At 35.4% G+C, this 23326-nt stretch overlaps 1 protein-coding gene across 7 annotated transcripts in view; it reads left to right on the top strand.

Annotated features, from left to right (window-relative positions):
- The window catches only part of PLXDC2 (plexin domain containing 2), a 330127-nt gene that overhangs the window by 288149 nt on the left and 18652 nt on the right, over window positions 1–23326 (top strand). For 4 of the 7 annotated variants that reach the window (XM_039331377.1, XM_039331376.1, XM_039331375.1 and 1 more), the window contains 4 exons: window positions 337–375; window positions 1303–1463; window positions 3015–3093; window positions 9226–11093. In XM_039331377.1, the coding sequence (XP_039187311.1) occupies window positions 337–375; window positions 1303–1463; window positions 3015–3093; window positions 9226–9302 (356 nt within the window). In that variant the 3' untranslated portion in view covers window positions 9303–11093. Of the gene's footprint in view, window positions 1–336; window positions 376–1302; window positions 1464–3014; window positions 4447–9225; window positions 11094–23326 lie in introns of those variants that run through there. The other 3 variants (XM_039331379.1, XM_039331380.1, XM_039331378.1) reach the window with 3 other exon arrangements.

The following is a 23326-nucleotide window of genomic DNA, read 5'->3' as shown; positions in this document are numbered from 1 at the left end:
ATTTTGTAATATTGCTTTTTATTGCTATAATATAATTTAGAAACCTTTGATATAGCAGTTTTAGAGATAAATCTTACCAATGACTTTGAAAGGGCATAAGATGAGCTGTAATTAAAAATTTTGTATGATAGTCAATGGTTATAAACTCAGATCTTCAGTGCTAACATGAACTGCTATAGAAACCTTTTTTAAATTCCTCACTGATCCATAGGACTACTCTTCCAACTCTTATTCAAGAGTGTCACATTTGTTTAAAATCATCATTTGTTTATCATCATAGCATTAGATGTTTAGATAAAATTCCTTTCTCTAATAGCTTTGAATTTCTTCTTCTAGATGATACCAAGATAGCTCTACACCTAAAAGATAATGGAGGTAAGAGCTGCTAATTTTTGCATTCAGATTACATGAACAGATCATCTAAATGCCATTCCATGAAACCAAATTGCTCTAGGAAATTATCCACTTACCTATGCTACAATACTATGAAAGATATTCTGAGAGAATGCTTAGTATAGTCAGCTATCATAATTTGCATTACTCATTGTATCAATGAAGCAAACCTCTTTGACTGCTGATTTATTTTTAGAATATATATCCTATCTTCACCTAGACAAACAAATGTTGATATAAATATTCATATTCAAATCACAGCACCTATTCATTGAATACAACAAAACAACAAGCAGTTCTACTAACATTATCCATCTTAGATACCTTTTAGAGAAAGATAGGTTTGCTACAAGACAAAACTTCCTCAGATGTTTGTATTTCTTTTTATTAATACACAACATGGCATATAATAAAACTTAGCAGAATTGTGGCTTTTAGCAATATTTTTATATACTGGTTGGATTATCTTCAGACCAAAATATTGAAAGATCATTTAATACCCATATGCTCCACAATAAGACAGATGTTGAGAAATGGTAATTTGTACATCTCAGATTTTATTGATTCTTCTCAGAAGCCATGAGATTTGATGATGGCATTTAGTTTTCAAAATAGTAATGCTTGTCTGCAGGTATTTTTAATATGTTATTAGGAAACAAAAGATGGAGATACAGCATGATTTAATTTGCAGAGTATCTAAGTGGCATGAATAGAAGTAGACATTAATATTGTTTATTAATCTAGAAATAATAAGACATCTGGAAATTGTCTGTGCAGAGATATTATAATGAGTATTTAGCACAGAAAATAGCATGCCTCATTTTGTCAATGCAACAGATTATTGTATATGAGGAAAATAAAAGAGCTGAAATGAATTTGTGCCAAGCTTAATCCTTATTTTTCTCACAGCCTCTACAGATGACAGCACAGAAGAGAAGAAAAGTGCCACTCTACACACTGGCTTAATTGTTGGGATTTTCCTTCTGGTTCTGATAGTAGCTGCAGCAATCCTTGTTATTGTTTATATGTATCACCATCCCACCTCTGCAGCAAGTCTCTTCTTCATTGAGGTAAATTGTGTTTTCCACAATTGGTTTACCGCCTGCAGCATGGTGAAAAGCTAGCTTTCATCATCTGCCCTGAAACAATGCAGTATTTTCAGACACCAACTAATATTAGCCTTTGTTTTTGCCTGGCATGTTGTTATTATTTGTGCTAAATTTACAAGCTGAGGGCATTTAGTTAAATGATGTGATAAGTAGCAGGGAGTGTATCTTGATCTGATAAAGCATGGAGCACTTCATCGTGACTTTTTTCCCCAGAAAATTGATTGGTTTCTGTGCATGATTGCTGAAAACAATCTTCTCCACCACAGTTCCCCCTCCCCAGCCTTTGATTCATCTTGGAAATAGTTTGTCATGAATTTTGTGTGTGGTGATGAGATTAATGACAAATGTAAATTTAGTACATTTATTTAGTTATCATGTTTATACCATACTGCATTCATATAGAAATAATCCATATAACTCTGAAATGAAACTTCTCAAATCTTGTGAAATATTCAGCTGGCCTCTCCTAACTCCAATTCAGAAGGATGTCTAGGAATTATAAAATTGCTCTTTAGAATAACTGGGAGTGTCTATGAGGCACAAATGTTCTAAATGCATTTTACTGAAAAAGTAAGGAATAGAGTACCTTTAGGAATAATATTTTGGCATTGGTTAGAGGTAGAAAATAGAATGCGGATAACTGCCAGACAATTGATAATTATTCGTTCCCATCAACATAAGGAAGATATTTTTAAAATTGAACAAACAAAAACAGCACCATCCTTTTCCTCTCCCTCAAATTATTTATCAAATTATTTCTCCTTCCCCTCTTGGAAAAAAACATTTTTCTTTAGCAATAAAATTCTCACACCAGTGCCCAATCCAGCCTTTTTTAAAGGATAAAGTTTGTTGGTGTATTTGAAAAATGGAAAGAATTTCCCTCCCTAAAAAACGTCTTCACTTTCCACTTTTATATAAAACTACCCTCATGTCTTCTTATTAATTAAATTATATCTAGGCTTCCCCATTATTGTCTTTAAAAGTGATTTGGTTGAAATATTTCTATAGATATTTCCTTTTTTCTTTAATATATGCAATACACGTATACTCAACTTACAACCATTCATTTAGCAACATTTTCAAAGTTATAACAGCACTTGAAAAAAATAATGTACACTCCTCAGGCCTCACATTTACAACTGTTGCAGCATTCCTGCAGTCATATTTGAGCAGTTGGCAACCAACATATAATTATGATCGTTTTGGCTTCCTGGAGCCATGTGATCACCATCTGTGACTTTTCCAGGAGATTGTGACAAGCAAAATCAGTGGGAAGCCAGTTTCATTTAACAACCGCATGATTCAGTTAAGAACTTCAGTGATACACTTAACTATGGCAAAAAAGATCATTAAAACCAGGCATTTGTCATTTAACAACTGCCTTGTTTAGCAACAAAATGCTGGCCTCAATTGTGACTGTAAGTTGAGGACTACCTGTATAGGAATAACTGTGGTAATTATTCAGAACAATTCCAGTACTGTGAATTCTTAGTGCCATATCTTCTATTCTAGCGTCGCCCAAGCAGATGGCCTGCAATGAAATTTCGGAGAGGATCCGGACACCCCTCATATGCTGAAGTGGAACCAGTTGGTGAGAAGGAAGGCTTCATTGTATCAGAGCAATGCTAGAATTATTCTGTGACAAATCACCAGTACTGGCCTACTGGTGTGAGAAGTTTATTCTGCCTCACATTTTAAAAAAGGAATTTGAAGCTGCTGCAACCTGAGGAAAATAGTTTGGATTTCTGGAGAAACCACAAGGGGGTTGGGGGTGGGACTAAATGATGACCCTTTACAGAGTGTTTTGTTTCAGAGCCATCTGGCATACAATATGTCAGAAACATGCCTCTGAAACACATACAGTCTGAGAATAAAGAACACATTTGCCATGTTTTTTGGTTTCAAGAAAAGATATAGAATAATCCAGAAAATGTACCAACAGGTTTAGTTCAGAAGAGTGCTTTCCTACCGTATTTGATGCAGTAAAGTAGTTTTGTTTTTAACTTACAAGGTTGTTTTTTTTCCCATGTCTCGAGGCAATCCAATAATTGATTAATCTGATGGTAAGATAAACCTGATGCAAATAACATGGGTTACTCACTTTTGATATTTCAATGAGTACAATCACTTTGATTTTCTAATACATAGCTATAAAATATAATCAGAAAGAGAAAAAGTGCTTCTTGTATTCTGTAGACCTATATCTTTAAACTGCAATTGCTAATCACAACTATAGTTCTATAGGTGACAAAGCACTAAAGAGATCTGGAGGCTTTAGAAAAACAAAAAAGAAGAAGCAAGAATGTTTTTCACTGTGGTGAAACTAGGCTGTCCAAGTGGAATATATAGTGAAATTGGACTAATATTCAGTTTCAATATTCACAGGAGGGAAATTGGGGTGCATGGGTGTGCATCATTTAGTTAGAAATAAATCCCAGCTCACTGGGACTTATTGCTGAATAATTATACGCAGGGCATTCAGGGAAGAAGGTTAAAAAAAAATCCAGATGGTGGCTACACCACAGGCACAGTGCTTATAAAAGGAAGTGGGGTTTCAATCACATAATTGCAGTTGCCCTCTTAAGGTTGAGAATCCTCTTGCAGATGAATCTGGCACAGAGGATTGGACTTCCAGCTTTGGGGGCACTGTTTATACCCCCGAAAGGTGGTCTAAAATAGAAGAGGTAGATATTTGATTAATATTGGGAAAAGAACAGCCTTGGAACACAGGAAACAAAACAACAAACAAATCACAGTATACCTACAGCTAAGTCATGTCTTTATAGTTCTCTAAGAGCAGAATTTTTGCATCAGTGCCCTTCCCTTCTTTCCTAGAAAAACATGAAACATATTTCAGTCCTTACAGATTCATGTAGAGATATTGTTTAATGCACATAGTAGCTGCATATATATAGTAAAAACAAATAAATACGAACACCAGGATAATATCAAACTTGGATTTGTTTAATAAAATGCTGAGCTTTCGTCGGCCAGCACTGCCAACATCATCAGAGCATAAAAACAAATCAATGGGAGTTCCCTTTTTATAACGCCGGCCAATTTTGTGCACGGTTCCTGGACCTAGTCATCGGTCCATCTGATATCTCTGATTGTTTCATTCTTGGAAGGCACGTAATCGCTGTTCCCTTGATGGTTTTTAAAGCCGCAGTTCCCTTGTCCACTTATTCATTCAGGATCGTCTGAATGAAGAGGGACTAGGACAGCATCAAGCCTCCCTCCATACCGAGGATTTGATAAAACTGACAAAGCTATGCCTAAAAACATACTTCACCTTTCAAGGAACCATATACAAACAGGTCAAAGGGACGCCAATGGGATCACCTATTTCGAGTATAATAGCAGAGGCGGTCCTGCGATGGCTGGAGGCTACAGTAATGACTAAATACCAACCTAGGTTTTGGGCCTGATATGTAGATGATACATTTGTTGTCATTAAGAAGCGTGACAGGGTTAACTTTATGGAAGCACTGAATTCAGTGTACCCCAATATTGGCTTTACAGCAGAGGAGGAGAACCAAGGTTCCCTAGCTTTCCTGGATGTGCTGGTTAGTCGACAACCAGATGGGACCTTGCACACGAGAGTATACCGAAAACCAACTCACACCAATAGAATCCTCCACTACAAAAATAACCATCCAGTGGCCCATAAAGTAAGTTGTGTCAAGACATTATTCAAATGCATTGGCTCACACTGTAACACAGCCAGGGCGAAAACCAAGGAAAGAAACCATCTTTTCCTGACCTGTAAATATAATGGTTACCCAGTTGAATTTGTTAGGCATTGCAGCAGACCATCCAGACCTTGGGAAGTTCCACAAATCGATAAAACAACAACTCAACCCGTACGTATCCCCCTGCCATACATTGGCAATGTGTCGGAGGCAAGAGCTAGATTATTGGCTCCTTTCAATGTCAAAGTGGCCCATAAACCGAACCAGACATTACGTGCTAGAATCATGCATCCTAAAGACCCCCTCCCCAATGAAGAAAGATCTTTGGTGGTATATAAGATACAATGCAAGGACTGTTCCTGCAACTACGTTGGGGAGACATCTAAGAGGCTAAAGACCACAGTGCATGAACACGTGCTGGCTGTTAAAAGACACGAACAACATTTGCAGGTATGGACCCATATGACCAATTTTGGTCACACATTTGATCTTGCCAATGCACAGATTTTGTCTGGAGATACCACCAAGGGAGGCCGCCTACTTAAAGAGACTTGGCTTTCTAACGAGAACTCTATAAACCGCCATGTAGAACTCTGCTCAGCACAACAAACGCTGAGAACATGGGAAAAACAATGCCAGGATTCCCAATGAAAACAATTCATTCACCCTTTATAGGACCAGAGGGGTATAGCAATAGAAAGAACAGGGGACCCCCCCCCCGTTGGTAGTCTGTATATGAGCAAGAGGAGCAAGAGACATAATTAAGGATAGAGTAGAATCCAATATACATCTTGCAGAGAGTTTGGTGATGCAGGTACAAGGATTATGAGCGATGGAAGATTGGAGTGAATGGCGGGAAGGAGGCTTTCAACATGCCTTGGGCATCCCCTGAGAGGGGCAACATTCTCCAACAGAAGAGTGGAGACAGGAATGGGCGCGCTAGAGCCTTCCTGGACAAACATTCAGACCCAGTTGATGGACCATCTTGGAAACACACACTCAGGAGCAATGGGGCGAAAAAGCAAGAGGGTTTTATTGGATACACATCCTGCTAACAGCCTGCCGGGGACGGAACAGTTATGCCTTGGGGTAGAGACAAGAGAGGGAATGAGCGAAAGTGTGTAGCACAAGGGGGTGGTTGGAGACACACAAGCGAATCAACAGTTGGGGAAAAAGAGAGGGGGGGGAGCAGCATCCCTAAAAATCATTGAGACTACAGCAGATAGTCATGAGCAGATGAGGGAAAAGGCAAAAAGGGGGGAGGAGGGAATAACGAATCTGGGTAATTGGATACATATGAAGAAAGCAGTGGGCAAAAAGAAGGAGAAAGGGGGAGTGGCAACCCTAGAAGTTAGTGGTGCAATAACAGACAGTGGGGGGTGCACAAGGGAGGGGATTGGAGAAAAGAAAGTGGATAAGGGAACTGCGGCTTTAAAAACTATCAAGGGAACAGCGATTACGTGCCTTCCAAGAATGAAACAATCAGATATATCAGATGGACCAATGACTAGGTCCAGGAGCCATGCGCAAAATCGGCCGGCGTTATAAAAAGAGAACTCCCATTGACTTGTTTTATGCTCTGGTGATATTGGCAATGCTGGCCAATGAATGCTTAGCATTTTATTAAACAAATCCTAGTTTAATATTATCCCGGTGTTCGTATTTATTTGTTTTTATTACATGGCATCACCCAGGATTTGAATTTTTAATGTAATTTTATATGTGTTACACACACACACACACACACACACACACATACACATATATCACAAGGCAGGCTCTTGTGGCTGTTGAGAGTGCTTTTTTTTGTCATCCTGACAATGGAAATAATTGCATTGCTGCATATTTCCACTGAGTTGTAAAATAGTCCTTGGTATCAAAATAAATGTTTATGTTGCATAAGAGAAAGTGGTTCATTTAATTGCAGTGCGCTAACTTTGACTGCCTTTTAGAGCCACATTTTCTTTAACAACAAAATAAAAACTTTCCTACTCTCAATGGGGAAAAATATTTTTTACAAAGTCACAATGAAATAATTCTCCAGATGGAAAATAGAAAATGTACCCTCTTAAAAATTATTTAGATTTTTGCAAATTTTGCATGGACAAAATTCACCATTTGTATTTTTACACACATTTGGTTCATGGTAGGGTATTATCTGCAGCTTCAGGTTTCAAGTTGCTCAGTCACTTTCTAAGATAACATCTTTATAACACAATAGTTTACATTTCATATAAATACATCTACAGTTCTTGTTTTTAAAAAAACAACAGGCTATAACACATGATTTTTACTTGTTATTTCATTCAGTAAAAAATACTATTATGTATTTTCCTGTATTCATTCTTTATTCTGTTTAAACTGGTTTACTATGTATTTAGGATGTGCAAAACCCACCATTTGGGGAATTGAACAGCCAGAATACCATGTTGAAAAAACAACATAAGTGGCTACTGTTTTCAAGGCAGACCCACTCTCAGAATACCACAAACCACTTCTGGCTCATATTAGTTTTCAGAAACTTCTAGACCATCCCTGGAACAAGGGTTTGGTACATCATTGCTATGTAGTCACAGTTCATCAAGGGCATTGACTTGTGGCTGCTAAAAATCCAGGGAGTTGTAGTCCAGAACACCTGGAGGGCACCTAATTGGAGCAAAGTGATCAAGAATGTATTTATAAATTTTATAAAAAAGAATTTATAGGTATTATTATTATAAGTATTATTATAGAGAGCCAGTTTAGAATAGTAATTTAGATGGTGTAGAAACCAGAACTCTGTGAGTTCTAGTCCCAGTTTAAGCATAATAGCTGACTTTGTGATGCTTAGTCAGTCACTCTTTTTCAGCCTAATCCATCTCACAGGGTTGTTAATAGGAGGTAGGACTATTAGGTATGTTCATTGCATATTAAAAATGGAATTAAACATTGAATAATAAAAAATTAGAAATAAACAGTACTGCCTTTATTGAGAAAATGTTAAAGCTCATTTCATTATTTTTGTCTCTGTTAATGAATTTTACCCTTTCCTGACCACAAAATTTTATATGAGGAGACTTCTTGTTCACTTCTGTGAGAGAGCCTCCAGACAAGTAATTTTATTATATTGTCTATGTATGTCCTTCAAGAAAGGAGAAAGTTTCTTCAAGCTTAGGATTAACTAGATCAATATTGCTCAACATGGTGCCCTCCAGTTCTTTTGAGACTACAACTTCATTATTTTAGCTTTGAGTGTGTCATCATTCACAGATTAAAAGCATGTGCATTTAAGTCAGCATTGGCTAATGTATGATCTTCAAAACACTTGGCTGGCACCACTATCATCTTTCACCATTGGCCATATTGGTTAAGGAAAGTGGAAGTTTTTAAGCAACACTGGCATTCTTCATCTAAATGGAAATAAGCTCTGTAAAGTTCCTGTTAGTTCTCATATAATATAGTGGTAAGTATTATGGGTATTCTGACATCATGACTGATAGTATCAATTTTCTTCATATGTTATTCTACTTCACTACTACAATGCAGCAAAATATGAATGCTCATTCAGTGTGGTTTCAGAAATTATTAAATGTAAAAAGAAAAAAGAAAAACGTACAGTATATATATATATATATATATATATATATATATATCTGTACAGAGGTTCATGAATTCCATGTACAGGGAGCAAGTTCAAAGCTATTGTCAAGATAGTGGCAACAATAGTAGGATTAAAGGTCCGCCAATTTTTATTTGAATCGGGGGCATAAAAAATGGCAGAACCTCAGTCATACTATCGTTATCACTATTTTAACTTTTTTTAAAATCACATCCTATGGATGCTCCTGAATAGACCAGTGCATTCATTTTGAAACAAATGAAAGACTGAAAAGCTACTCATTTTTTATAATTTAATTGAGCAGCAAACTCCACAAAGGAAAAACTAAGCAAAAGCATTTCTCTCTGTATTTCTGTCTCTGTGTGTTTCTCTCTCTTTCTCTTCATTTCCATGCATTTTTGCAATTTTGATTGATTGAGTCATGGTTTTGCAGTGGTCATCAAGCCTGCAACTCTACACAGTTCACTGGAGAAGAAGGAGAAGAAAAAGAAGAAGAAGCAAAATGAATAGGTTGAGGCATCACTGTAGCTTCACAGAATTTTGACAAAAACTCTGAATCAAAGGGACCAAAAAAAAAGGGAGGGATGAAAATAAAGTTTATCTCTCTGTGGCAAAAGGAACTGTGACCAGATAAATGTGTACTTATTCAATATCCTGTTCAAATGATACTTGTTGGCAGGCAACTTCAAAGACCCTGCTTTTCTTTCCAATGTTTTTCCTAATTTAGTGAAAGGAAGCTGCAAAAGTTAGGGCTTACTTTCCATTTCATACTGTATATTGTCTCTGCCAAGTTTAGTGAAAAAAGTTCTAATTTTAGGAGTAGTGTAATATTTAATTCAATTAATAAATAACAATATACCATCCTGCAAAATAAAAATTGGCCATATACTGTACTTTGTTACAATCTAAGAGACTCAGGAAAATTTCTTACGTTGTGCAGTTTAGGCAAAAGATTTGCAAAACATTCCAATTTTGTATATGGTGTGATCTTAAATGAAATGTCACCTGATCAAGAAAAACAAAGTCCAACCCAAATCTTCCTCATCTAGATTTCTCTAGAAGTTTGTAGTTCATGGTCATTGATTAATAGTTGTAGAATGCACAACTGAAATTGGGGAAGGGTAGTTCAAGCAAAATCTAAGGATAATAATAATGGCTTTAAAAAGAAATACGCAACGTGGTTAGGTGAAGGGAAAGCTTAATAACAAATCTTCTAGTTATTTTCCAATTCCTGAAATGAACTTTTAAAGAATGACTTCTCAGAGCCTATCCAAAATTTAACTAAGAAACACAAGGGAAACTGAAGGGGCAGGGGAAGCATAAAGATGGTAAAAGGACACAGATACAGAAACAACTAGAAGCAATTTAAAAAGCAGCCATGTGAGCATTGAAATAGATGCAGTTACTTTAATGATTCAAAGAAACTCACTGTATAAATACTCATGTTTCAAAGTGTGTCTTTTGAGGGATTTTCACAGATCTATTAGATGTGACTCATCTGCTGGTTCAATCTCAGGAAAGAAGCGCTTTACATTCTGAGAAATATGTTTGATAAGATCTCCCTTAAAGTAGTGGGACCTTATGCCACCTCAGATCTCCAAGACAATAGTAACTTACTGCTCCTCACAAGAGTTTTTTGACTGAAATGTTTGCCTTCTGAGGTTTTCCATTATCAGAAGGGTTTCTGTTGAATCTTAAAAACATAGCTTTTGTATCTGAAAATCTTTTATTACAATAAGCAATTCAGAACAACAAACGCAAAATGGAAAATTTCTATAATAATCACAAAAATATAACAAGTAATAAAAAAAATTGTTTCAAATGAAACATTTCTAGGTGTGACACTTACGAAATTTAAATTTCATATCATTCTAGAGACTTGCTGCTGCCAACTCAGAGCAGTGATAATCTTTAGCAGATTGTTTTTACAATTCTCTGGTTAATTCTGTGGCTTTAAGGACCTTTAGTAATTAGAAATAGATTGAAATTTTGGACAGAAGCCATCAGAAATTCTGCTATCATGTTCCATAACAGTTTCATGGGGGAGGGGGAATACAAGGAGTTATTCCTTGTCCTTTTCTGATTTATCTTAAGAAATCAAATCTGGGTCAATTTTTAATTAGATGAATCACTGCCCCAAATTGCTTTTAAGTTATTTGTTGCAGGAAGTTATTTCAAAACTGAAATACTTTGAAACTTGATGAAAAACAAATAATATGAGATTAATTGGGTTTTGGCTGTCTCAAGAATATGTATTCATTTATATTATACCTTTCTTTCAGAAATAAAAGGTAGATTAACTCTCATTTCATCCCTGATCTATAAATATTCTCCTTTATTGGTATCTCAGATTAACTCTCTGTTCCTCAGTTGATATGAGAGATCATGTCCTGTTCAAAACAGCTAATGCCTGAGAATTGGGCCAATGTATTAATCATTTCTCTTTATTCTCTTTAATCAGTAGACATTTTCCTATAAATTCTGTGAATCCAAATATGAAATCTTGGAAAATAGATTCATTGCAGAGAATACTTGGATATAATCTGCATTCTACTTTAATACACTGCTTGTTAAATTTTGTCTCTTGCTTGAAGCAAAAATTGTAATGAAATTGAATCTGGTAGTCTTGTAACTCCTTGATTTTTTTTTTGTTTTAATTAAAACAGTTGGTCAAAAATTAAAAACCCTTTCATGCACTATTGTATAAGTTCACATACTGTAGACACCAAAAAAATTAAAATATATTTTTCTAAATATTAAATGGCCAGAATCTCATATCTCTTTGGAATTGCTTGTGGGAACAATTATCTTAGGAAATTTTGGCCTTTTATCAAAATTGGTTGCTCAATCAGCCTGATGTTTAATTGAATTTGGCGTTTTTATCTACCTATCATGTCCTTCCCAAAAACCTGGATAGACAGATGTTGATGTTGATAGTGTTAAAGGTACTGTTGTAAGATGTAAGTTGTTCCAAGTAAATCTGTCTTTTGCAATTGACTGATGCTGAATTTGTCAATATTAATGGTATTCAAGTGGTGCTCTACATGTTTTGGGATTGTACCCAAGAAACCTATTATTAATGGTACTCATCTCTCCTTTCTTTTGCCACAATCATTCTATTTTCATTTGCAGTTCCTTTGTATTTTGTTATTTTCTCCAGTCTTCTATTCTGCTATCTAACTGAAATATCCACTATCCAGACTTTTTGGTTTTTTTATCAACAGTTATTAAGTGAGGGATGTTATGTAGTAGATGTTTTTCTATTTGAATTTTAGTTTCTTCATTTTATATTACTTTGTCTATGGTGTGATCCCACCAGTTCTTGCTTGCAGACAAATGGTATTTCTTGCAGATATTCCAATACACCATTGTTGCTACTTTGTCATGCTGTTGTTTGTAGTCAATTTGTGCAATCTTTTTTTTCTGCAGCTAATTAGATGATCCACTATTTCTTCAGCTTCTTTGCAAAGGTTGCATTTGCTGTCCAATGTTATCTTCTTAGTACTAGCTTTGTATGCATATGTTCTTAAGGCTTGGTCTTGTGCATGCTTGGATAATCAGATGCCTAGAAATAACAGTAGTCAGTAGAAACATCAGAAACTTTGTGCAAAGATCAGTGGTACCATAGATTAGAAGACACAGTTGCTGATCAGTGATGATAGTATGAAAGAGCTAATATCAAGGAGATTTCCTACACCACTACTGTTCTTAATTGCATTGATTATATTATTTAATTTTAAAGGTACTTAAGTACCAGCTAATGATATTGTGATTGTCATGATCCAGTCAGTGCTATGTTGAAAACCTATGAATTAAAAAGTAGATTCTTTTTTTTTTATTATTGAAATTTTTCAAAAATTTTACAAATAAACATCCCCCCCTCCCAAACCACCCCACCCTCCCCCCCCCGACTTCCCAGAACTGAATATAGGATTATTTAACAAATTTTTAAAAATAACGTTTACAATTTATAAGATAATTAATAAAAATAATAAAGGTCATAATAATAATATATATAATAATATATATAATAATAATATGCATAACATAAGCTTTAAAATGAATAATATATACTAAAAAAGAAAGAAAAAAAAGGGAAAAGAAAAGAGAGAGAGAAAGAAAAAAGAAAAAAGTAGACGAAAAATAGAACATATATATAAAAAATATATATATAAGTAATAATACGTAAAGAAAAAAGGAAGAAAGAAAGAAGGAAAAAACAATCATTACAAGTTATAAAAAAGCTAAATGGTATTTTTCCATATCCAAATTATATTGTATGAAATTTATCCATTTTTCCCATACTGCAAAGAATTTCTCTTGAGATTGCTCCTTTAAAAAAGCCGAAATCTTTGCCATTTCTGCCAGATACGAAACTTTGTGAAACCACTCTTGCAAAGTAGGCAAGGATTCCTTCTTCCAATATTGCCCTATTAACAGCCTAGCGGCTGTAATCAAATTTAACATCAATATAACCTCCTTAGCATCACAATCAGTAACAATACCTAGTAAAAATAATGGCGGAGTAAATTTTACCCTCCGTTTAAAAATTCTTTGGATATTCCACCATATCTTAATCCAAAAAGCTTTTATATGCTTACACGTCCACCAAGTATGATAATAAGTAGCATCCAAATGTCCACATCTCCAGCATTTCGGCTGCAGATTAGGGTACATAATGGACATTTTCTTTGGATCAAGGTGCCATCTATAAAACATCTTATAAAAATTCTCTCTTAAATTTTGCGCTTGTGTGAATTTAACATTTCTTATCCAAATAAGTTCCCAGGTATCCATTGAAATCGTTTCACCAATATTCTGTGCCCATTTAATCATACAATCTTTAACTAATTCAGGTTCTGAGTCCAATTCCACTAAAACCCCATAAACTCTCTTAATATGGGTTGGCCTTTGATCTCTTACTTGTTTTAAAAGAGCTTCATCTTCTCTAAGCCAGCCCATTTTACAATCCATCTTCCATCTGTCCACTATTTGTCTGTATTGGAACCATGAATAAGTTAAATTTTCATGCGTTAATTCTTCCAAAGATTTTAACTGCCAATCTTGGCCATCCCATCTAAGTAACTGTGCATAAGAGACCATATCCATATTAACCCCTTTCCTTATGCCTTCTATGGCATGCCGAGGTATAGCCCATAATGGTATTTTGAAGTCACTTTTATAATACTTTCTCCACACTCTAAGCAAAGAGATTCTTATAATATGAGACTTAAAAACCCAATCCACTTTTTTATTAAATATTAAATAGGCATGCCATCCAAAAAGTAAGTCCCAACCTTCCAAATGAAGTATTTCTATATTTGTTAAATTCACCCAGTCGCTGATCAATGTTAATACTACAGCATCATAATACAATTTCATATTTGGTACCTTGAGTCCTCCTCTCTCACGAAAATCTTGCATTATTTTAAGTTTCACCCTTGGTTTTTTCCCTGCCCAAACAAATTTATTAATACCTTTTTGCCATTCATCTAAATTACGTTCATTCTTTAAAATAGGTAACATTTGAAACAAAAAAATAAACTTTGGCAGGACATTCATTTTGATAACTGCAATTCTACCCATAAGGGATAACTGTAGATTGTTCCAGTTTTTTAAATCCTTCTGTACCTCCATCCACAGCTTTTCATAATTATTTTTATACAGTTTTGCATTAGAAGCAGATAATGTGACCCCCAAATATTTTACCTTATCAACAATTTCAAAATCTGTTAAGTTAACTAAAACCTGTTTATCACCATTAGTCATATTTTTAGCTAATATTTTGGTCTTATTATTATTAATTTTAAAACCAGAAACACATCCATATTGTTGAATCAATTGTAATAATTTTACCACCGAACAGGTAGGTTGAGACAGAGTAACAACCAAGTCATCTGCAAAGGCTCTTAATTTATATTCTTTTTTATTAATTTCTATTCCTTTTATTTCTTGAGACTCCCGAATTTTAATCAACAAAATTTCCAATGTTAAAACAAACAATAACGGAGATAACGGGCATCCCTGTCTTGTACCTTTTTCTATTACAAAAGCCTCTGACAAACCCCCATTTACAATAAGTTGAGCAGTCTGTTTTTGATATATATTAGATAATACTTGTAATATATTTTGTCCAAAATTCATCTCCTTAATTAAACATAACATAAACTGCCAATTCACTTGGTCAAAGGCTTTTTCAGCATCCAAAAATATCAGGCCTGCAGAGACTTGGTTATTCTTTTCTAGATACTCTAATAAGTTAATAATTTGTCTAACATTATTTTTCATATACCTTCCAGTTATAAAACCCGATTGATCCTTATGTATAAACTGCTGCAAGATCCCCATAAACCTATTAGCTAAAATTTTTGCAAAGATTTTATAATCCACGTTTAAAAGAGATATAGGCCTGTAATTTTTAGGCAATGTAAGATCTTGATTATCTTTTGGAATCAATGATATAAATGCATTACGCCAAGATGGAGGGATCTCTAAACCCTGTAATAAGTTATTAAACAATTCACACAATGGTTGAGTCATCTCTTCTACTAAAGTTTTGTAATAGATAGATGTCAACCCATCCGTACCCGGCGCTTTGCCCAATTTCAATTGTTTAATAGCTGTAACAATTTCTTCTTTAGTAATTAAGCCATTAATCTCTTTTTCCTGATCTTCTGTTAATTTAGGAAAGTTAACTTTACCTAAATAATTGTTTATATCTGTAGTTTGAATATTGGCACTCTTATATAATTTTTGATAGTATTCTAAAAAGGATTTCTTAATCAATTCTTTCTGATAAACCAATTTACCATTATAATTTATTTTATCTATATTCCTCTGTTTCTGTTTCTTTCTTAACTGATAAGCCAGCCATCTCCCTGGTTTATTAGCATTACAAAATATATTTTGTTTCATAAATAATAAATTGGTTGCAGCTTGATCAGCCATCAACATGTTAAATTGTGTTTTTAACAGTTTTAAAGCTCCTTTCACCTTTTCGTCTAAAGGATTTGAAATTAAAAGTTTCTCTTTTAATTTAATCTCCTCTTCTAAATCTTTACGTTTCTGAGTCTGTTTCTGTCTATGCAAGTTATTCATTTTTATCAAGATACCACGCATAAAAGCTTTACTTGCATCCCACACCATTGACATTGATGTTCCCTTATTCATATTTAAAGCAAAATATTCCTTTAAACATTCCTTTAATTTATGAACATTTTTTTCTTGTTTGAATAAATTCTCATTCACCCTCCAGGATCTCCTGTCTTCTTTCTCAGCAAACAGTTCCATCCATACTGGACTATGGTCAGACAATGTCCTAGGAAAAATTTTTACATTCTTCACCCTGTTGTATAAGTCTGTTGTAATCAAAAAGAAATCAATTCTTGAAAGAGATTGGTGTCTATCTGAGAAGAAGGTAAAGTCCCTTTCTTCTTGATTACGTTCACGCCAATAGTCCCTCAATTCCCAATCTTCTTTCATGTCAAAGAAGGCTTTAGGTAGTTTAGCCTGTTTAAAAAAGGTAGAAGAGCCTTTTTTGTCCTTTTGTATGTCTAAGACACCATTCCAGTCTCCCATTAAAATCACAGATCTATAGTCCAACAAAGTTATTTTCTGATGTAGCAACCTATAGAATTGCTCCTGTTGCTGGTTTGGTGCATACAACCCCACAATAAGAATTTTCTTGCCATATAAACCAAGTTCAAGCATAACATATCTTCCATGAGGATCTGATTCTAACAGGGTAGCAGATAAGTTCTGTTTAACATAAATTACCACACCCCCTTTTTTCCCAGGGGCGGGAGATACAAAATGAGATCCCAAACGAGGATTGTTTAAGTATTTTTGGTCTTTAGATGTAATATGAGTTTCTTGCAAACAAATAACATCATTGTTGTGTTGTTTCAAATAATGGTAGATTTTTTTTCTCTTTTGAGGAATATTTAATCCATTAACATTCCAGGTCAGGAGCTTTGCCATCTCCCTTGGCCTTAAGCCTGGAGAAGATCCCCTCAAATTCTGCTACTGAAGAATATGTTGCAGAGCTTTTGGGTCTTGCTCCTCCCACCGGCACTGAAACAATTTGCTGAGTAGATTCTTTGATTTCTTTTTCTTTTTTCTGTTGTTCTTTTTCTTTACGTTTGTGTGCTGCACGGGTCATTCTCTGTTCTTTAACCTCTGCTTGAGACATCCATACCACCTGTCCAGCAGTCATCGCACCTGTATCTTCAGATTTCTGTTCCATCTCTTTATCACTCAGGACTTTGTGCATCATGGGCAAAGGTGAGCCTGCACCCAGGACCGTTTTATAAAATTCCTTAGCTTTAGCAACTGTATTAAGTCTATAATGTGTCCCCGCATGGCTCAAAACAATGCCCATCGGAATCTCCCATCTAAATGGCATTTGTCTTGCTTTAAGTTCATTTGCTAGAAAAGCAAAATCTTTTCTGCTTCTTAAAATTTTAGGTGGAATTTCCTTTAAAATAATAATATCTTGAGCAGCAATCTGGAATCTTTTATTGTAAAAAGTTTGCAGAATCTGATTTCGCAAGGACTTCTTAGCAAAATATATCACCACATCTCTAGGCAGATTCCTCTGTTTTGCAATCCAAGAATTAACTCTATAAATTCTTTCCACTTCCCCACGTAACTCATCTTTGTCTATATTCAAAATAACAGCCAATCATTAATCACCATTTCCATCAGATCTTGAGTTTTATCTTCTTTCAGGCCCCTTATTCTCAAAGCATATTCCATCTGTCTATACTGGAACATAAGAATATCATCTTGTGAAGTTTCCACTTTTTTCTCCATATCTTGGAATTTATAGTCCAAAAGTTCTACTGTTTCTTCAATTTCCTCCACTCTAGAGTCCAGCTTCACAACCACTGAGGCCACTCCAGATAAAGCTAGAAGTATATCATCCCTCAATATAGTATTATTCTGTTCTAAAAGCTCCTTCATCTCTTTCTTCATTTCTTCCTTGCTTTCAGATTTATTCTGTTCCAAAAGTTGCTTCATTTCCTCCCTAAACTGTGACACAGCACTTACCATTATTTCTTTAATGTCTTGTGCTGATGTGCCAGATGGGGGAGGTGAGGGTGGAGTAGTTTTAGGTTGCTGCACTGAGGGTATTATTTTAAGTTGTTGTTGCACAGTAGAGGTAGCAGGAGAAGAAGTTACCTTAGGAGCTGTAGTAGCTGGTTGTCGTTTTGAAGCCATTTCAATTTATCTTTCTTTCTTCATAAAAATACCAATAAAAAATAAATAGTCCAAAAGTTAAAAATAAGGTAAAATAGGATAAAATGGAATCAATTTAAAAGCTCCCAAAAGATAAAGAAAAACTTAAAAAGGAAAGCAGTATTAAACAACAATTCAGCCAGTCCGTCTTTCAAAAGAAAAAAAAAACTTTCAAAACGCCATTTTACTTTCACTCTCACTTTTCCGCCCGGGAAAAAAAAAAGGGAAAGCTCAAAAAATAAGAAAAAATCAACACATGCTAAATAAACTAAATAAACTAAAAAAAAAATAAAATAAAACTAAACTATAAATAAAATCCTTTAAACAGTTCTGTCCGGTTTAAGATTACTCACGGTTACTTTAAATACGGAGATGGTAGCGGCGTTTCGCTTTGTTTCCAAAGAAACAAAGACAGCTGAGAGGCGGAGAAGGCAATGAACTCCGAGGGAGCACTCTTTCTACCCCCCTAAAATAAAAATCCAGGGAGGGTTAAGAGGTTCTACCTCTATTCATGCGATCTCTACCCCTTCCCTTCGCCCGGGAAGGGGATTGCGAGCCGCGGGCCAGCTGATGAACGCTGTGCTCCGCGGATCTGACACCATCTCAGGAGGACGGCTACAAAGTAGCCGCCATTTCCACCGCTTTAACCACCGGAAGTCAAAGTAGATTCTTACATAAGATTCTTAATTTTGAAAGTGCTAGGTAAAGAGCAGTAATGGCTAACAATTTGCAATATAAAGTTTGACAGAAAGGGTTTTCCACTTTAAGACATTAAAGAGATCCACACAGCTTGCTTTAGGAACAGTGTTTTCACAGTAATGATTATATTAACAATTTGTGCATCAATCTCAGTTGTTCTGATCAATATAAGTAATTTCATTCAAGAAATTGTGAAGCTTTAATAATGTTGGACATTTGCCAAAGTGATGAAATACCTGTATCTTGTGCCAGGTACTGTTGCCAACAGTACAGGCAACATGAAAAAATATATCAATATTCTCTCTGCCTGCACCATAGCCACAGTAAGATCATCAAAATTCTATTGATGATGCCTCCTTATGAAAAATATGTACACAAAAAATTAAAAAGCACTTGTTTTCGACAGGGAGAAGTACACATCAGTCATGTAAGAATAGAAAGGCATCCAAAAAGAGAAGCCACCTTCTGATTGGTGATTCAATTATAAGGGATGTAAATTTAGGAAAGGACATAGAGGTTTCAAAAGAGGTCAGGTGTCTCCCAGGTGCTACTGCCAGTAGGGACAAGAAGTGTATTTCTAAAATAATCAAGAATGCCAACAAGGACTGTGATGCAGAGGCCATTGTACATCTTGGCACTAACGATCAAAAGATGTACTCTCTGTGCAGAATGATTTCCAGAACTTGGGGCAGGAACTTAGCAGAATAAGCTGTAGGCTTACTATTTCAGAGATTTTACCAGTGTATAAGGAGCAAAATGGAAAAGCCCACCGTATAACACAATTCAATATGTAGCTAAAGGAGTTCATGTGAAGGGAAAGGCTTTGGATATATCAGTCACGATGTCAGTAGCTGGTCCAATGAAAAAGTGTACAAAAAAGATGGTTTGCATCCATCAAAGAAAGGGACTGAGTTACTTGGCTATAAATTCACAGATTTTCTGGAGGAATGTTTAAACTAAACAGTGGGGAAAGTGAATTAATTGATACAGAACATCCCTGTCCCCGGCAATCTAAAAACTATAGGGCTATCAGTGCATGTAACATAGATGTATGTGTGGACACACACACTGTCAAACAAAATCAAGCAAAACCTTGCTGTCAAGCAAAATCAAGCTTTTAATAGCGAGTGCCACACAAAGTGCACTAACCAAATAGGTGGTAAGATAACAGGGGAACTCAGGCACCACACAGGTTATGTAGAAAGTAAACACAGGGTCAGTCATAAATGACTCAAATGTCTATACACCAATGCATAGAGTATGAATAGCAAACAGGGTGAACTAGAAATTCAGGTTAATGAGGGCAGATATGATATTGTTGCCATTATGGAAACATGGTGGGATGAAACCCACAAATGGAAGACACAGCTAGAGGGATTTAAATTATTTAAAAGAAACAGACCAAATAAAAGAGGAAGTGGAGTTGCTCTATATATAAGAAATATCTACATCTCTACAGAAATAGAGCACAACAACGATGAAAACTGTCTTGAATGCATTTGGGTCAGTATAAAAGGGAGAAAAAATGTCATTGCCATAGGTGTATACTATAGGCCACCCAACCAAACAGAGGAAATAGATGAACTTTTTGCTAGTCAGCTAACTAAGGTATGTAGGAAGCACATCACAATAGTAATCGGGGACTAACTACCCTGACATCAACTGGGAGACAAACTCTGCACAAAGTGGAAGATCAAACAGATTCCTGACAAACCTAGCAGACAACTTAGTCTTCCAAAAAGTAGAGAAGGGAACTAGGGGATTAACCATTTTGGATCTAATTCTCACTAACAGAGATGAAATGATAGAAGGTGTTGAAGCCTTAGGAACCTTGGGAGGAAGTGATCATGCAATATGGAATTCAACATTATGGAAGCACAAGCAACAGAACACAGTCAAACTAGAGTCTTGGACTTCAAGAGAGCTAATTTCAATAAACTTAGAGAGGGCTTGGGAAGGATTCCATGGATGAGAATCATAAAGGGGAAAACAACTCAAGAAGCTTGGGAAATTTTGAAAAGCGAGATAATAAAAGCCTAGTCTAGCACAATACCAACAAAGAGGAAAAATAACAGCTCTCAAAAGAAACCAGCATGGCTGCATAAAGAACTCTCTGATAAATTGAAAAATAAAAAGGACAAGTATAGAAATTGGAAAGAGGAGCACATAACTAAGTCAGAATATCAGCAAATAGCCCAAGCCTGCAAAGATGAAGTGAGAAAAGCGAAGGCTCATAATGAACTAAGTCAAAAATAACAAAAAAAGCTTCCTTCAACATGTAAAAAACAAGAAAAAAGTGAAGGAAATGATTGGTCCATTAGTGGGTGAAAGTGGCAAGAAGGTGACAAGCAATAGGGATAAAGCAGAACTATTTAATTCATTTTTTTCATCTGTCTTTACACAAAGGGAAAAAACAGACCAACCTATCAAAAATAGTGCCATAAAAAACAGAATAGAAACACAAGTTAAGATAGGCAAGAAAATGGTAAGTGAGCACCTGTCCAACCTAGGCATTCAAATCGCCAGGACCAGATGGATTACACCCCAAGGTTCTCAAGGAACTGGCAGATGTGATCTCAGAACCACTGAACTATATTTTTCAAAGATCCTGGAGCACTGGGGAACTACCAGAGGACTGGAAAAGAGCTGATGTAGTTCCCATCTTCAAAAAAGGAAAAAAAATGGATCCAGGAAATTACAGACCTATCAGCCTGACCTCAATACCTAGGAAGATTCTGGAAAAGATAATCAAACAACAAATCAGCAAACACTAGAGGCAAACAAAATCATTACTAAAAGCCAACATTGGTTTGTCAAAAACAGATCATGCCAGACAAATCTTATTGCATTCTTTGACCAAGTGACAAAATTAGTGGATCAGAGGAATGCTGTAGATATAATTTAGATGATTTTTTTGCTAGTCAGCTAACTAAGATATGTAGGAAGCACATCACAGGGGACTGGAGGCTAAAACATACAAGGAACAGTTACTGGAATTGGGTATGTCTAGTTTAACAGAGAGAAGGATGAGGGGGGACATGATAGCAGTGTTCCAATATCTCAGGGGCTGCGACAAAGAAGAGGGAGTCAAGCTATTCTCCAAAGCGCCTGAAGGCCGGACAAGAAGCAACGGATGGAAACTAATCAAGGAGAGAAGCAACTTAGAACTAAGGAGAAACTTCCTGACAGTTAGAACAATTAACCAGTGGAACAACCTGTCTCCAGAAGTGGCCAATGCTCCAAAACTGGAAGTTTTTAAGAAGAGACTGGACAGCCATTTGTCCGAAATGGTATAGGGTTTCCTGCCTGAGCAAAGGGTTGGACTAGATGCCCTCCAAGGTCCCTTCCAACTTTATTATTATTGTTGTTGTTGTTGTTGCTGTTATTATTATTATTATTATTTGTATTAATTATGTAGTATTACATATTTATTACATATAAATTATTATAATTCATATGTCTCCATGTATTTGGATTCTATGCCAGTCAGTGATCTTAGGATGATACCTGAAGTATTCTCTGACATTATCCAAGTGATCTTTAAACTATAGATCAGTTTGGAAAAAGTAAGAACATTTAAATCCAGACGAACAAATTTTTCATTGCACTGGCGTATAAACAGCTATCTGAATAGCATCAATAGAAATGGATGATTTTTCATCTATCCATAAGTCTTTGCAATAAAGTTACAAACTTTACCAAACAAAATCCAAAAAACATGTCATGTGATCTTCTGCTCCATATCATGTCCGAACCTCCAAAAAATGGAGCCAATTTCATAAAATGGAATAATCCATTAGTGTTATCAATTCAGGCAGGCTGTCACCCTTTCAGTGTTACTGCTGCTAGCCTATTCTATTATTGTTGCTTTTATTGTTGTAATATAAAATTATACCACATCTGGTGCATGTTCAATGTGATAAAATACTTTTAAAAAGGCAAATCAGTGAATAGATTAAAATTGTAATCGCCATCCTTTGGAAACAGGTGTGCACATTTCACACAAATTAGACCAGATTGCTTAGCCATAAGATTTGTCATTCAAAATCTCCCCCAAGATAGATATTATAAATTGAATGCATTTCTACGCAGTTGGTAAGAAGATATCAATTTACATCTGGCTAGAGCAATGACTTAAAATGGTCTGTGGCCAAAAATTTGAAAGGAAAGTAATTAATGAAAGCAATTAGTAGAAACAGAGCAAGCTAGAGGAATCTGTAGTTTGAGGGAACTGGAATTGCTTAATTTGTGGGTTTTCTTCTTTTTAAAAATGGATGACTTTTGCCTGTGAGATTTGATTTCATAACAAACACAATTAGAATTAGGTACTGGCCATTCAATGAATCAAATAGATGAAACAAGAGAATAAACCATTATTTAGATGTTTGCTTAATGACTCGGGTTGAAATGACAATTTTGAAAAGACCATTTGAGTCAGAAATTATTTGTTGTTTATTAAATTCATGTGTCATCCATCTCGCTGTCCAAAGCAACTCTGGGCAATTTATAATACAATAAAAACAAATATAAAAAACATTTTAGATTTAACAAGAATTATATAAAACAAAAAACTTTTTTAGGCAAGAATGGACAAA

The sequence above is a fragment of the Crotalus tigris genome, unplaced genomic scaffold (assembly GCF_016545835.1).
Source record: "Crotalus tigris isolate CLP2741 ecotype Arizona unplaced genomic scaffold, ASM1654583v1 scf7180000024437.13266115, whole genome shotgun sequence".
Lineage (NCBI taxonomy): Eukaryota > Metazoa > Chordata > Lepidosauria > Squamata > Viperidae > Crotalus > Crotalus tigris.
This window is presented reverse-complemented; position numbering and strand designations above follow the sequence as displayed.